At 46.1% G+C, this 17,086-nt stretch overlaps 1 protein-coding gene across 1 annotated transcript; it reads left to right on the top strand.

Moving 5' to 3' along the window:
• Positions 1–9,460: 9,460 nt before the first annotated feature.
• LOC120935880 (zinc finger protein OZF-like) lies at positions 9,461–16,702 on the top strand. The gene is made up of 3 exons (XM_040347915.1): positions 9,461–9,496; positions 9,652–9,790; positions 12,946–16,702. Exons 2-3 carry the CDS (start codon positions 9,664–9,666, stop codon positions 14,244–14,246), a joined length of 1,428 nt encoding a protein of 475 aa, XP_040203849.1. The 5' UTR covers positions 9,461–9,496; positions 9,652–9,663; the 3' UTR covers positions 14,247–16,702.
• The last annotated feature ends 384 nt before the right edge of the window (positions 16,703–17,086 follow it).

Raw genomic sequence — 17,086 nt, 5'->3', positions numbered from 1 at the left:
GAGAGGTGCTTTACAGGCACTATAGCACCTGTAAAGCGCCTCAGTGTGAAAGGGGTCTGATCCTTGGGGTACACCACTAATAACACTGAACCTTGGGGTGCACCACTAATAACACTGAACCTTGGGGTACACCACTAATAACACTGAACCTTGGAAACACTGCACTGAACCTTGGGGTGCACCACTAATAACACTGAACCTTGGGGTACACCACTAATAACACTGAACCTTGGGAAACACTGCACTGAACCTTGGGGTGCACCACTAATAACACTGAACCTTGGGGTACACCACTAATAACACTGAACCTTGGGAAACACTGCACTGAACCTTGGGGTACACCACTTATAACACTGAACCTTGGGGTACACCACTTATAACACTGATACTTGGGGTATACCTCTAATAACACTGAACCTTGGGGTGTACCGCTAATAACATGGAATCCCGGGGTACCCTATTAATAACACTAAACCTGTGCTAATCCTTTTAGAATTAGGGTGCTGGCTTATGCAAAAGACCACTTATTGGCAATTCTGAGCCTGATGATTAGGTTTAAAAAAAGTGTCCACAGCAAATCTGTGGAAAAATTTGCCAGGATCAAGAATCTCAAAACCTGTAGACATTAGTAGCGGTGAACCTGTATATTATCTCTAGTAGGCATCTTGTATACCGAATATGCACAGAGCAAGCCCTTGTTCACACTATGAGATGTTTATTGGAGCTGCTGTTCCTCTAAACGCCACAAGGTGGTGATCTCACTTCCACCCAGACAGTAAATCTCTATGGAAGACAGACAGGAAGTGATGTCAGGTACAGACAGGAAGTTTCGGGTGAGAGGTGAGTCGGGAAGAAGTAGTGAGGAGACATTGCTGGAAGTGGCTGCAGAGGAGGTAATAAGATCTTATTTTCTATTTACACCCAGTAACCCCCGTCATGTCCGTCCTCTTCCTCCATAGTTACTGTGACGTCTTTTATCTCCAGCAGATGATGATACACACATATATAGTGTGGAAACCAAGATTAACCCCTTTAGGTAGGGTGACCAGACATCCCCGGTTTCAGGGGACAGTCCCCAGACCAAGTCTGTCCCCAGTTTTGTCCCCGGATTGTTTTTGTACAGGGGCTGGGGCAATTTCAAAGACAGTCAGTGCAGAATTAAAAAAAATTTAATTCTTAAATACACGCCCCCGCTCTACCCCTCCTACTAGCTTAGGGGGTGTATTTTTTTCCATGATCTGTGCCCCTTTCTGATGATCACGTGCTGGTTGGAGTGGAGGGAATATTTCTTCAGTTTCGGGTGCCCATCCAGTTCCGCTCACATGTTCTTTTGCCTTGACACAAGTCCCGGCCTGCTGCCTGCTTATCTCCATGCCTTCCCTGGCGGAGTGATCTTCCTCCGCACCCACCCAGTAGTAGCCGGGGCCCGGAGAGTAAGACTTGACAGGCTGTGAGGCGGGTGGCAGCGGCGATGGGCAGAGAGTCGCTGATTGCTGCCATTACTAGTAAAAAAAAAATATGTCACCGGATTTCATTTTAAAAATCTGGTCACCTTACCTTTAGGGTCAGAACATTTCCCCGCTTATGGGGCCGGAACATTCTCTTCATTTTGGAGACATGTCACCTTCTCACCTTAGCCATCTCTTGTAATGAAGGATGAGATTCAGATTTGGGTTGGACTTAAATTTGACCTCAATTCGGCGTTCTTCCTATTGCATATATCATCGATCCCTACCAGTATCTATATAGAATCCATACTACGTCACTTACTGAACGCAGCTAAATCTTGCATCCCCTTGCTCTGGAAACAGCAGTGTCCACCAACCACAGCGACTTGGCTAGGGAAAGTGGAGGAAGTAAATAGGATGGAAGACCTGGTCATGTCTGCACAAGACAGAAACGAGACTTACCGTATTTGCCGGCATATAAGACAACCTTTTGGATGAAAAAAAATGCATCCAAAGTCGGGGATCGTCTTATACGCCAGATCTGTCTCCGTCAGGCTGCGGACATCCATGTTTCAGGCTGCGGGCATCCATGATTTTAAAGCCGCGCCTCCTCCTCAGACTGTTCCGTGATAGGCGGAACACTCATTTTCCCAGCAGGGCCTCTGTTTAGTGTTCTGCCTATCACGGATGCCTTCTCATCCTCGGACGAGAGGACATCCGTGATAGGCGGAACACTGAACAGAGGCCCCGCTGGGAAAATTAATGTTCCGCCTATCACGGAACAGTCTGAGGAGCAGTGGGGCATGTAATGGCACGGCACAGTGGGGCATGTAATGGCACGGCACAGTGGGGCATGTAATGGCACGGCACAGTGGGGCATGTAATGGCACGGCACAGTGGGGCATGTAATGGCACGGCACAGTGGGGCATGTAATGGAATGGCACAGTGGGGCATGTAATGGCACGGCACAGTGGGGCATGTAATGGAATGGCACAGTGGGGCATGTAATGGAATGGCACAGTGGGGCATGTAATGGAATGGCACAGTGGGGCATGTAATGGCACGGCACAGTGGGGCATGTAATGGAATGGCACAGTGGGGCATGTAATGGCACGGCACAGTGGGGCATGTAATGGAATGGCACAGTGAGATTTAAAAAAATGCCTATTTGTCAGTGGTCGTTCCTGTCAGCGGTTGTTCTGGCTCCCCCTCAGCTTCCAGAAAGACTAGTAGGAAGGGTGTAGTCTTATATGGCGAGTATATCCCAAAACCAACATTTTTCCTGGAAAATTAGGGGGTCACCTTATACGCCCAGTCGTCTTATACGCCGGCAAATACGGTACAAGAAAACCTGGGATCTTTGGAATATGTTCAAATTCTCAGACGAGGGGAAAGCCCTCTTCGGACATGAGTTGAGGCCTCTTACAGACACCCGATTAGGCATGCAGTCCAGAATCACGGTGTTACCCAATCCCTAACCCCCCCCCCCCCCCCCCCCCGTTTCCTTTTATGCTATGTCTCTTACCTTTTTTCTTTCTTTTGTATTTAGTGAAATTTAAGAGAAATAGGGAAGTGGGAGGGCTTAGAAGGATTTCCCTGTGTGCTCTATACAGCACTAAAAGACGTGTCATCACATGCTGAAAGAATGCAATTTTGAGACTTCTAGCATTTCAAATATTTGCTGTACTGTACTTAGTGGGAAATGCTATTGTGGGGCTGTATCCTTATTTGTTTGATGTTCACTGCTGTATTATAAGGGCCTAACCCCTCCTCCTTTCTGGAATTTAATAAAAAAATATATTTGAAAAAAAAATTGACCTCAATTCAGGATTTGAATTTTGGGTGAATTTTTGTTCTTCTGATTGACAGTCTTCCGAGAGGCTTCCGACGGTCGCATCCATCGCGTCACGAGTAGCCGAAAGAAGCCGAACGTCGGTGCGGCTCTATACTGCGCCTGCGCACTGACGTTCGGCTTCTTTCGGAAAATCGTGGCGCGATGGATGCGACCGTCGGAAGCCTCTCGGAAGACTGTCAATAAAAATAGGAACGCCCAGTCCCGCAGCCCATACCCGGAAGCGGAAGCGGCGGAGAAGATGCATCTCGAAAACGGTAAGTCTTCGATAAAAAAAAAAAAATAGCCGATTCCCCTAGACAAAATGAGCATGAATCTAAGGGTAAACAGTTGTATGTCCGGGTGAACCCCCGCTTTAAGAATGAGGCAGGGTTCACACTTGTCCGACAAACGCTCCGACATTGGGAGCTCATGTCGCATGACGTGTGAAAATCAATGTTTCCCTATGAGAGAAAGAAAGATTTAAAGCACCTTCATCATCCTGTGCTCACGCACATGTAGGTCCTACACACATGTTAACAACGATCGTACCACACATAGTATGTGAGATATTGCCGTGAACGTCAGAGTGAGAGCAATAATTCTAGTACCAAGCTGCTGTGTAACTCTAAACTGGTACACCATAAAGGCTTTTAACTACTTCAGATCTGCTCTATAGCCGAAAGACGGCTGCATCGCGGAAATACTTTGCCGGGAGGGCACCCATGGATGTCCTCATATTCTCGAGCGGCCTGCGCGTCTCTGCAGGGTGCACGCGGCACGCTCCATCATCAGTGAGTCAGCCAATTACCACATGATCAGCTGTCAGCCAATGACAGCTGATCATGTGATGTAAACAGAGCCGGTAATCGGTTATTTTTTCTTCCCATGCTTATAGCGTGAGGAGAAAAAAAAATCCAATCACCGGCAGCTCTCAGAGGGACATTGGCTCCGATCAAGGAGAGCTGCCGCCAGCTCATCTGTGCTCACCTGTACACCCTGCCAGTGCTACCTACCAGTGCCACCCATGAGTGCCCACAGTGCCACCTATCAGTGTCACCAATCAGTGACTCATCAACAATGCTTTCCATCAGTATCACCTACCAGTGCCCATCAGTGTCACCTATCAGTGCCCAGTGCCATTTATCAGTGGTAATTATCAGGGCCCATCGGTGCAATCTTATCAGTGGCCATCAGTGCCGCCTTATCTGTCCCCATCAGTGCCGCCTTATCTGTGCCAATCACTGCCCATCAGTGCAACCTATTAGTGCTCACCAGTGCCGCCTCATCAGCACATATCAATGAAGGAAAAAAATTTACTGTTTTCAAACATTTTATAACAAACTATGAAACATGATTTTTTTTTTTTAATTTTCCATCTTTTTTTTGTTTTAAAACCCCAGCGGTGATTAAATACCACCAAAAGAAAGCTCTATTTGTGTGAAAAAAATGATAAAAATTTCATTTGGGTACAGCGTTTTAGGGCAGGAGGGGGGTTTAAGTGCCCAGTAAAGAAGTGGTTAAAGTGCTGCCTACGGATAATTGAATGTACCATAGTTTGTTGCCATTCCACTGGCCTGCTCACTTTTAAAGTGTGACTTGTTTGGTATCTGTTTGGCATACCAAAAAGATAAAAATGGGTAATATGTTGTGTTTGTGTGTTCTAAGATACATTAAAGTATATTTTTTTCCCAAACATTTGATTTTTGCTGTATGATAGAAATGGCAGAATTGGCCTGGGTGGCGCTTTTAATAAAGAGACACTTTCCAGTTCAAGGATCCAGTACTGTCCTCACCTGGCCCTGTGGTTCTTTACCAGTCTTGGGGTCCCCCCGGCGCCACCATATTGACTGTGAGAAGCCGGCTGTGACACCATGCAGCTCACATGCATGAGCTGCGCTGTGTCCTGTGAATGGTCCTGCAGCCTCCTGGGACCCGTGACATGTTCTAGGAAGTTGCAGGGAGGGAGAACTTCTGCTTGGATCGCCTAGACGAAGCGGGAGCGGGTATCTGCCAGAAGTTAGTACCCGCTCCCAAAAAAAAAAAAAAAAGACAAAAGTGGAAGAGGAGGGGGAGGAGGATCAGCCAAATCCACCTTTGGATAAAGTGAAGTACAGTGAAGTTCCGCTTTAAGGAAGTTTCTGTCTTGGACTCTCTCTCTCTCTCGCGCTCTCTCTCTCCCCCCCCAGGGATTCGTGGAAGTCTCATGAATATTCAGGCTGCAGCCTCTGTCCCCCCCCCCCCCACTATGTTCTGGAAACTTCCAGTGAGTTCCAGAATGCAGGTAGAGGGAACAGAACCACAGGGCCAGATCCACAAACGAATTACGCCGGCGTATCTATTGATACGCCACGTAATTTCAAAGTTCCCCCGTCGTATCTTTGTTTTGTATCCACAAAACAAGATACGACTGAATGAGGGATCGATCCGACAGGCGTACGTCTTAGTACGCCGTCGGATCGTAGGTGCTTATTTACGCTGGCCGCTAGGTGGCGTTTCCGTCAAATTCCGCGTCGAGTATGCAATTAGCTAGATACAGCGATCCACGAACGTACGTCCGGCACATTTTTTTACGTTGTTTGCGTTTGGCTTTTTCCGGAGTATAGTTACCTCTGCTATATGAGGCGTATCCTATGTTAAGTATGGCCGTCGTTCCCGCGTCGAATTTTGAAAATGTTACGTCGTTTGCGTAAGTCGTTTGCGAATAGGGCTTTGCGTAGAATGACGTCACCGTCGTAAGCATTGGCTTGTTCCGGTTTAATTTCGAGCATGCGCACTGGGATACCCCCATGGACGGCGCATGCGCCGTTCAAAAAGAACGTCATTTACGTTGGGTCACGACGTATTAACATAAAACACGCCCCCATCACATACATTTGCCCTTACGCCGCCTAAGTTACACTACGCCGCCGTAACTTACGGCTGGAATTCTTTGAGGATACAAAAAAAATGTAAGTTACGGCGGCGTAGTGTATCTGAGATACACTACGCCGGACGGAGAGAAGCGCCGCGCTTCGTGGATCTGGCCCACAGTCTGTGAAGCACTGCACAACCTCCTAACTCAACCCTTGCTCCTCTGCCTACAGAGGAGTCAAAGTAAATTTTCCTCAAACCCGACAACCTAGGACCATGGTTTTGGTTTTCCATGGTCTCTTCTCAGGTTTTGGTAGTTAGGACAATTAAAATTGGATCCCTGTTTTCTTTGTGGTCTGGGATTATCGCTATGGACATCCAACTAGTAAGGTACAGAAATAGGGTTTCACATCTAGAAAGGTATAGAGATCAGAGAGTTCAGAAGGGTGATGTAATAGGAAGGGTCTGTTATATTTCCTGACCCCATATATAATGCCCCAGCTGAGTGAATTAAATCAAGGAGGGATCTCAAAATCCTGCGGTGCTATCAGGCCAATCTCACCAGATCTGGCAGCGCTTAAACTGTGGTGCCATTGAAGTCGAAGGTACCTTTTGTCTCATAATGTCTCTTTGATTGTATAAAAATGAATGTGGCACAAAATGCCTCTTGGGCAGTCGAACATGGGTACACGTGAGCCAACAACTTCAAGGACCCTGTCTATCTCAATTAGATCTGTTGATGATTTGCCCACAGAATATTAAAAGTTGCTGTTACCGTTCTTTGTAGATCTTTGCCAGATGTGACTTCTGGGATTCCTTTGGTCCTGAGATTATTGTTACGTTTGCTGTTTTCTCCATCTTCCAAAAGTAATTGCATAGAGCGCAGTTCCTTTGTGATGATTCTAAAGCCTATACAACAAAATAGTGCAGCGCAATTAAATCATAAAAAGTCCATATAATGAATCATAAATAGTCCATATGATGAAAATAACAATTAGTGCATGTGAAAAAAAATCACAAATCCGTTGGTGCAGTGATGAGCAGGTCACTGAGCAGTTAGACCCACACCTAGGGTATCGATCACAATTCAGTACTGTTGTTGGACTCCACAGCATATGGACAAAAAGAGAAGAGGACAACCTAGTGCTCTCCGTATATACGATTTATTAATAAAAGGTAAAAAATCTACTTACAATGTATAGCACTCAAACCGAGTGCCGGCATACAAACGTGTAACAGTTTCCAACCGAAAAGATGGCCGTGGGTGACGTCAGGCGTGACTCCCCCGTACGCGTTATGTCCGTGGGCGGGACTTCTTCAGCGTGGGGTTGGATACACATCGACAGCCCTCGATGAATATACATTGTCATAGCAACCATCAATCAGCGAATAGGACTCCTTGATGGAGCGGCCCAACCATAGCCCTCATCATATAAAGAAACTTTTAACACCAGGAGAGCCGTTCATCGAAAGACAGAATACCGGACATAAAGAAAGATATTCATAATACATGATTATATAAAATAAGACTGGCGCCGATCTTTAAATAATATAAGGGGAAAACAAAACCTCAATGTAATATAAAAAGAGGATATATAGGCATGCAAGTCTCAATTTAAAACATTTAAAGGGGAAAATTATTCTAAAGCCCCCAATTCTAGCTTCCAAAACCGTTGGGGAGGATTCCTGTGCTATGACCCTGGTGTGCAATTGTGTCACATCTGCACGGGTTTCGGCAAGTTGTTTGTGTACAGCCCCCTCAATGCGTAGCGCAAAGGCATACCGATCTGCTTTGAGCTTGGCTTTGGTGGGAAGTAAGTGCATCTGCAGCCTGATGGTGGGCAGTTCTTAACTAAGGTTGTGAATCATTGGCTGAAAGGGCTGAGGGATGCAGAGATCTGTATTGTTGCTTTTTCATGCTATCATCATTAGCCTCAACCCCCAACAGTGTGTCTTTTAACCCTTTATGTCACCATCCAAAAATTGTATGAGCAATACACTGCAGATAACTTTCTGGTATGCATCTACAGAAAGCCTGCATGGATTACATGACCACATCAATGAGGATGGAGGAGGACTGGAGTCACATGACTGAGAGGATACTAAACCTCACCCTGGAGATCATCTACCTGCTGACTGGAGAGGTGAGGAGAATTCTGGGAGATCACATGACCTCATTCTTATCTCTATTATTAAAACACAGACTGGAGAGGTGAGGAGGATTCTGGGAGGTCACATGAAATCACTCTTATCTATATTAATAAAAAACAGACCTGACCGAAGAGGTGAGGAGGATTCTGGGAGGTCACATGACATTACTCTGGTATCTATATTAATAAAACACAGACCTGACCGGAGTGGTGAGGAGGATTCTGGGAGGTCACATGACATTACTCTTATCTCTATTAATAAAAAACAGACCTGACCAGAGAGGTGAGGAGGGTTCTGGGATTCTAACATGATATTCCTATTGGTTCTTCAATACAGAGATTTCCTCTTGTGAAGTCAGGAGATCATATGACCATCACAGTGCCTCCATGTGACTCCCTAAAACCTGAGAGACACGACATGGAGAAGATTCTAGAAGTCACCAAGAAGATGATGGAGCTGCTGACAGGAGAGGTGAGCAGTGCTGGGAATTCTGGGACATTATCCAGTAACAGACAAGGGGTGTGTCTGGATGGTGACTGTATCATTGTGTGTGTCAGGTTCCTATAAGGTGTCAGGATGTCACTGTCTATTTCTCCATGGAGGAGTGGGAGTATTTAGAAGGACACAAGGATCTCTACAAGGACGTCATGATGGACAATCAGCCGCCCCTCACATCACCGGGTAAGAGGAGACTTTATTGTAAAGGAGAGCGCAGTATGGAGGCTCCACCTAGATCCCCCATCATCTGATAAACACATAGAAACAATGTATTCAGTCAGTGTGTGTGTTTCCTACAGATGGATCCAGTAATGGGAACCCACCAGAGAGATGTCCCCGTCCTCTGTATTCCCGGGATTCCACACAGGAAGGTCACACCATCCCCCACCATCATCAGGTAGATGAGGAACAATCACTGATAGTATCATTAGGATCTGTACATTATCTGTATTGTTACAATTGATATAATTTTTATTATATATTCAGAGTGGAAACCTGAGAGATTCTAAAGTTGAGACTAAAGAAGATATAAAAGAGGAGGAGGATATGGATGGTTTGACAGAGGAATCTGTAATATTAAAAGGACACAAAGATCTGTACCAGCATATCATGGTGGAGTCATCCATCTACAGAAACGAACCAGAGAGATGTCCCCGTCCTCTGTATCCCGGGGATTCCACACAGGAAGGTCACCCCATCCCCCACCATCATCAGGTGGGTGGAGTTGAGGGTCGGGAACATAAAGTGATTGAACACTCTGACATGTGGAGATGATGTGTGGACTCTACAAGATGATATTTTCTATGTGATCTCACATCATAAATACTTCTATGTTACAGATTTTATTTTCTGCCATTCTGTTGGTTTAGGGTGAAGATCTGATGAACATGAAAGTTGAGGGTGAAGTAGAAGAGACGTATGTGAGGGATGATCAGCAATATATGAAGGAGGCTGGAGTGACGAGGACATTCAAAGAGGAGGAGGACACTCCTACAGAGATCAGCACAGGTGAGCCATCATATATTCTTCTTTTATCTCTGCTCTGTTACTGCACACTGATTGGTCCAGAGTAAGGATGAGCCGAACACCCCCCTGTTCGGCTTGCATCAGAACTTGCGAAAACACCAAATGTTCGTGTGAACTTTAGAACCCCGTTAAAGTCTATGGGACTCGAACATTTGAAATCTAAAGTGTTAATTTTAAAGGCTAATATGCAAGTTATTGTCCTAAAAAGTGTTTGGGGACCTGGGTCCTGTCCCAGGAAACATGTATCAATGCAAAAAAAAGTTTTAAAAACGGCCGTTTTTTCAGGAGCAGTGAATTTAATAATGCTAAGCCCCCATTCACACCTAGGCGTTTTTACGCCTGTAGTGCTACGCCGCTGCCGCCAGAGGGATGAAAACCCATGTCCCTCTATGGAGATGGTTCACATCTCCACGCTGAACGCCGGACGCCTGCCGCCTGAAAAAAGGTCCCGGACCTTTTTTTCAGGCGGCTTTCGGCTTTCGGCTAGGAGATGGGAAGCATCTCCATAGAGGGGGTCAATCTGGGGCACATCTAGGCAGACAATACTGTCGTTTTGTCGCCGCAAATCGCGGTACAAAACGCCGCTATTTGTACCGCAATTTGCGGCGACAAAACGGTGTGAATGGAGCCTAAAAGTGTAATATTACTTTAAATTTCATACCTAGGGGGGTGTAAAGTCAGCATGTGAAAAAGCGCATGTTTCCCGTACATAGAACTGTCCCTGCACAAAGTGTCATTTCTGAAAGAAAAAAAGGAATTTAAAACTGGCTTTGCGGCTCTAATGAATTGTCGGCTCTGGCAATTCAGAGATGATTCATTCATTAAAAAAAAAGCGTGGGGTCCCCCCAAATTCCATTAAGAGGCCCTTCAGGTCTGATATGGATATTAAGGGGAACCCCGCCGTCAATTAAAAAAAAAATGACTTGGGGTTCCCCCCAAATATCCATACCAGACCCTAGAAAAAATCCTTTATTAATAAAAAGAAAAAATCCAGCGGTGATAATTCACTTTCGATGCGGCTCCCTGCTCCAACGTTGTCTTCTATCCAGCGACGGATGATCTCTCCAGCGACGGGTGATCAGCGGTCCGGTCCAGCGATGAGAAGATCCATCAGTCCAGAGCACAGCAGGCGAGATCCTCTCTCCGCTGGACACAGCCCAGCGGAATGACGCGCTGGAGCTTTGTCATTTCTTATATAGGGGAAGCGGCCACCCGTCACGTGACCCCGCCCCCTCTGACGCACCCTCATATGTCACTGGATAGAAGACAACGTTGGAGCAGGGAGCCGCATCGAGAGTGAATTATCACCGCTGGATTTTTTTTTTTATTAATAAAGGATTTTTTCTACGGTGTCTGTGTGTTTTTTTTTAACTATTTACACTTCCTTCGGGAAATGGTAGAGGTACAGTGTACCCCATTACCAATTCACATAGGGGGGGCAGGATCTGGGGGTCCCCTTTGTTAAAGGGGTCTTCCAGATTCTGATAAGCCCCCCGCCCGTAGACCCCCACAACCACCGGGCAAGGGTTGTGGGGATGAGGCCCTTGTCCCCATCAACATGGGGACATCCTTCCCATGTTGAGGGCATGTGGCCTGGTGCAGTTCAGGAGAGGGGGGGCCGCACTCTGTCCCCCCTGTTTTCTGCGGCCGGCCAGGTTAACGTGCTCGGATAAGGGTCCGGTGTGGATTTTTGGGGGAACTCCACGCCATTTTTTTTTTATTTGGGGTGGAGTTCCCCTTAAAATCCACACCAGACCTGAAGGGTCTGGTATGGATATTTGGGGGGAACCCCACATAATTTTTTTTTAAATTGACGGCGGGGTTCCCCTTAATATCCATATCAGACCTGAAGGGCCTGTTAATGGAATTTGGGGGGACCCCACGCTTTTTTTTTTTTATGAATGAATCATCTCTGAATTGCCAGAGCCGACAATTCATTAGAGCCGCAAAGCCGGTTTTAAATGCCTTTTTTTATTTCAGAAATGACACTTTGTGCAGGGACAGTTCTATGTATTAAGCATTATTAAATTCACTGCTCCTGAAAAAACGGCCATTTTTAAAACTTTTTTTTTGCATTGATACATGTTTCCTGGGACAGGACCCAGGTCCCCAAACACTTTTTAGGACAATAACTTGCATATTAGCCTTTAAAATGAACACTTTAGATTTCTTCCATAGACTTTAACAGGGTGTTCCGCGGCTTTTCGAATTTGCTGCGAACACCCCTAATTGTTCGTTTTTTCGCCGAACAGGCAATGTTCGAGTTGAACATGAGTTTGACTCGAACTCGAAGCTCATCCCTAGTCCAAAGTAGGGTGGGAGATGAGTTTTACATAAGCCAATAATAGGTTGACAATTGTCACTGATAACGTCCTACACATTATTTCATTTTTTTCTCTCAGATAAACCCCCTTCTCTGTCTTGCAGACACAATTTTTATACTCTGATATGATATACTGTATGTACATTTTGGGGGTTCATCTGGCAGTATTCTGGTTCATTCCTAGTTACAGTAGTATAAATATAATAACACAGAGTAAGCCTTTTATAAGCACACTTATAGCTAATTTTTAAATCCAAAAAAAGATCCGACAGTGTAACACAGTGTGACACTGTCGGATCTCGGCCCTATCTATGCGTAACTGGTTCTATGAATCAGGTGCATAGATAGGACCAGTAAAAATCAGAGATACGATGGTGTATCTGTAGATACACCGTCGTATCTCTTTGTGAATCTGGCCCAAAAACTGAAACACTAAAGTAAATACTGCTTCAAGCTCCCTCCAGTGCTACATATCACCAGAATCTTAGTCCTGTTGTCATTTGTTCTATGCTAAAGGTTTTACCAGTCTGAACATTATCAGAGATCACATGACCCAGTGACTATGATTGTGGTTGTGTGAAGAGCATTCACCTCCCAGTCCCCATTGGTTCCTGCTCTTCTGACAAGGCTGTGTAAATGTAGAAGTGATCTGAGAGGAGGACCAAAGGTTCTTTGGCTGAAGAGGGGAAGTCACAGCTGGTTGGAACATCCACAGAGAACATCTGCTTACTAAAATCTACCTGATCCAGATGGAATCTTAATTTATATGGACTAACCTTCTCCTATCTATCGATCATGTTTTTATATTTTCTAGGACATGTCATGGAGAAACCCTCAAAGGATCGTCTCACTTTATCTTCAGGGTGTAAAATGGAAGATGAGGACATCACAAGAGATTGTGCAGGAGAAAAGACCACAAGCTCAGTTATGGATGGAGGACTTCACAGTGTGGATAGACCATCAAATCCCTCTGACTCTGAGCAACCTCGTACTGTGAGGGATGGTGTCGGAATTCAGGGGGAGGAGAAATTTTCCTGTCCTGAGCGTGGGGAAAGTTTTAACTCTGAATTAAGTCTTACTGTACATCAGAGTGAGAAGCTCCATTCCTGTTCTGAGTGCGGGAAATGTTTTCTTCATAAATCAGAACTGGTCATACATTGCAGATCTCACAGGGGGGAGAAAATGCATTCCTGCTCTGAGTGTGATAAATGTTTTACAGCAAAATCAAAACTTACTAGACATCAAAGATCCCACACGGGGGAGAAGCCGCTTTCCTGTTCTGAGTGTGGGAAAAGTTTTACAGCTAAATCAAAACTTACTAGACATCAAAGATCTCACACGAGGGAGAAGCCATTTTCCTGTTCTGAGTGTGGGAAACGTTTTTCAGATAAATCACACCTTTTTAGCCATCAGAGATCTCACACGGGGGAGAAACCGTATTACTGCCCTGAGTGCGAAAAATGTTTTTCAAAGAAATCAAACCTTGTTGCACATCAAATATTGCACAAGGGGGACAAGCCAAACTCCTGCCCTGAGTGTGGGAGATGTTTTGCAAGGAAATCAGACCTTGTTAAACATCAGATATCTCACACAGGGGTAAAGCCGTATTCCTGCACTGAGTGTGGGAATTTTTTTTCACAGAAATCAAACCTTGTTGCACATCAGATATTGCACACGGGGGAGAAGCCAAACTCCTGCCCTGAGTGTGGGAAATGTTTTGCAAGGAAATCAGACCTTGTTAAACATCAGAGATCTCACACAGGAGAGAAGCCGTATTCCTGCCCTGAGTGTGGGAAATGTTTTTCACAGACCTCAGGTCTTGTTTCACATCAGAGATCTCACACTGGAGAGAAGCCATATTCCTGCTCTGAGTGTGGGAAATCTTTTTCACAGAACTCAAGTCTTGTTTCACATAAGAGATCTCACACGGGGATGAAGCTGTATGACTGCCCCGACTGTGGGAGATGTTTTTCACAGAAATTAAGCATTATTTCGCATCAGCCATCTCATGCTGGGGAAAAGCCCTTTCTCTTATGTTCATTGCCAGACACAGCCTCTTCTTTATCCATGACCAAACAGAGTTTTATAGCCCCACAGACAGGAGTGGGACACTAGGCTGAAAAAAAACTCAGCATGTCCTTTGGGCAGTTCTCTCTGGGTTTAAAACCCCCACTCTGCTATAGGCAACCCAGTCATTTAGCCAAGTGTTTTCAGGAACACGGACCTGGTTTTCTGTTGGGACTTGTGGTCCTATATATATATTTTTTTACATTTAATTTCTTTCCTGAGATTTTTTCCTTCCTGCAGAGAATCATCAACAGTCGGGCTGGGCAATGGGCTGAATAATCTACATACAGTGATCACCCCAGTCTGACCAGCAGGCACATGCTGAGCTCTGGGTCAGCACCGACATGCCCCATCCTGAACAGAGGTGACCAGCAAGTTAAACGTCTCGCGGGGACACATATGACCAATTTCACAGTCCTTTAGTCCCTGGCCAACAGCCCACTTAAACTCCTTGTGTCGACACATATGACCAGTGTCACAATCCTTGTCACAGAATAATCCCTGGCCAACAGCCCTCCCACTTCTGTGGATAGGAGGATCTATCATGGGAGCCTTACCCCTACGCTCCAGTGGATTGGTACTGTTGGGGGGGGGGGGCTCACATGCATGCATGCAGCCACCATGTTGCCATGTTTCTGGAGCCGCAGACAAATTTTTCCTGGGTTTTGGAGAGATTTCTGTACTTTCCATGCCCGGTGGCAATTTTGCCTGGGACTGACTGGCTGTATAGGCTATAGGAGCTGGCTGAGGGAGGTCCAGAGTGGCCATTTTCTTGTAACCATGTCCTTCCTTCTGAGGGTCAGAGAATGTAGCAGCAGGCCTTGGAACTCATGGAGCATGGTTCTGGGCAGGACACAGCAGCAACAGCATGTGGGTGATTCCTTGCAACCTCTGGTGGTTCTCTCTCTCTCTCTGCTAGGTATACTGGAGATGGTCTCTCCTTCTTAGTGCCTTGTGGGGACCCTGGTTGCAGCAGCACCCATTGGGTGGTGGGTCTGAAAACTCACTCTACCATTCTGGAGTAATTTGTCTCCCGAGTGGAGGCGGCGTTTGTACTCAAGGCAAGCAAGAAGCACCCCCCACCATCACCCTTTTCCTCAGACTGTACTGAGCCTGAGTTAAGTTTCACCACTGCCAGATCCACATTTTCTGCAAATCCCAGTGACATATCCCCTGAATCCTTGGATGGGGAGGATGGTTCCTCTGCCTTTGTGGCTGCACAGGAGAAGGCGTTGGTCACCGCTCTCATTGATTCTAAAACTGTGGATTACGCTGGGGCATCTGATGTGGTACCTGTTCCCTTTGGTATACACAAGCCAGTGTGAGCTGCTAAGGTTTTCCCTTAACCCACATATTCCGACAAATTTGTCTACAAGAACTGGGTTTGATCGAAGCATCCAATTGAACTTCACGGTATGCTTCACCTTATCGGTCTCCTGATCAGGATGCAATCGGACAATGCCACTGCGGTGGCATATATCAATCATAAGGTATGAGAAGTGCGGCAGCGGCACTGGAGGCATCTCCCATCCTACAAAACGTGAAAACGTTTGTTCCAGCTCTGTCCGCCGTACACATTCAATGTATCAAAAACTTGCAAGTGAATTATCCCAGCCTTCAGACACTGGATCTTCTGTCCCAAGGGCTGGTATTCCACCCTGCTTTATCGTTGCTGGCTTAGACTGGGTGGCTATTGAAAGCCAGGTTTTGAAGGTTGGGGGTTGTCTGCCTTGTGTTTCCGACTATGTTAAAGGCTCATAAGTCTACTTCTCGGAAGAATTTTCACCATCATTTGGTGTGAAGCTTTGGGGTTCCATCCTTGCTCATTCTCAGTGGCTTGGGTGTTGGCTTTTCTCCAGCAGGGCGTGGATCAGAAACTTTAAGCACGATCAAGGGTCAAGTGTCTGCTCTGGCTGTTTTCTCTCAGCGTCCCTTGGACACACATTCTTTGGTTCGCACTTTCATTCAAGGGGTTCGTCATATGGTGACCCCTGTGCGTTCTCTGTTGCCACCGTGGGAATTGAATTTGGTGTTGTCGGCTCTACAGAAGCCACTGTTTGAAAGCATTTGGAATTTTCCCTTGCTTACTCTCTTGCAGAATGTTGCCTTCCTAGTCGCTATCGCTTTGGCTCAGCAGGTGTCGGATTTGGCAGTTTTGTCCTGTAAGCCGCCTTATTTGATTTTACACAAGGACAAGATGGTGCTTCAGCCACCCTCTTTTTTTTCCTTTTGAAGGTGGTGTCAGATTTTCCTTTCAATGAGGACATTGTCCTTCTTCCTTCCTTGCCCTCGGTTGTCGCACCGTAAGAAGGTGGCAGCGATCCGTGTGTACCTTTCTGTGATGGCCACTTTTCAGAGGTCCGATTCTCTTGGATGGTCATGGGAAAAGGCATGATGGCCTCTTCTGTCACCTTGTTAGACATCAGAGATCTCATGGAGGGGTGTGGCGGTGAGCTGACTGTACCTGGGATCAGTTTGCGGGAGGGTCACTAAACTTGCTCTAAGCTTTTTTTTTTTAACCAACAAAAAGGTATCGTACTTTCCGGCGTATAAGATGACTCGGCATATAAGACGACCCCCTGATTTTCCAGCAAAAATGTTGGTTTTGGGATATACTCGCCATATAAGACTACCCCCTTCCTACTAGTCTTTCTGGAAGCTGAGGGGTAGCCAGAACCGCTGACAGAAACAGGCTTTTTCAAATCTCACTGTGCCATTACATTCCATTACATGCCCCCACTGTGCCATCACCTGCCCCTCACTGTGCCATCACTTGCCCCTCACTGTGCCATCACTTGCCCCTCACTGTGCCTGAACTTGCCCCTCACTTTGCCTGAACTTGCCCCCCACTGTTCCTGAACTTGCCCCCCACTGTGCAAACAGTGCAA

The sequence above is a fragment of the Rana temporaria genome, chromosome 4 (assembly GCF_905171775.1).
Source record: "Rana temporaria chromosome 4, aRanTem1.1, whole genome shotgun sequence".
Taxonomy (NCBI): domain Eukaryota; kingdom Metazoa; phylum Chordata; class Amphibia; order Anura; family Ranidae; genus Rana; species Rana temporaria.
This window is presented reverse-complemented; position numbering and strand designations above follow the sequence as displayed.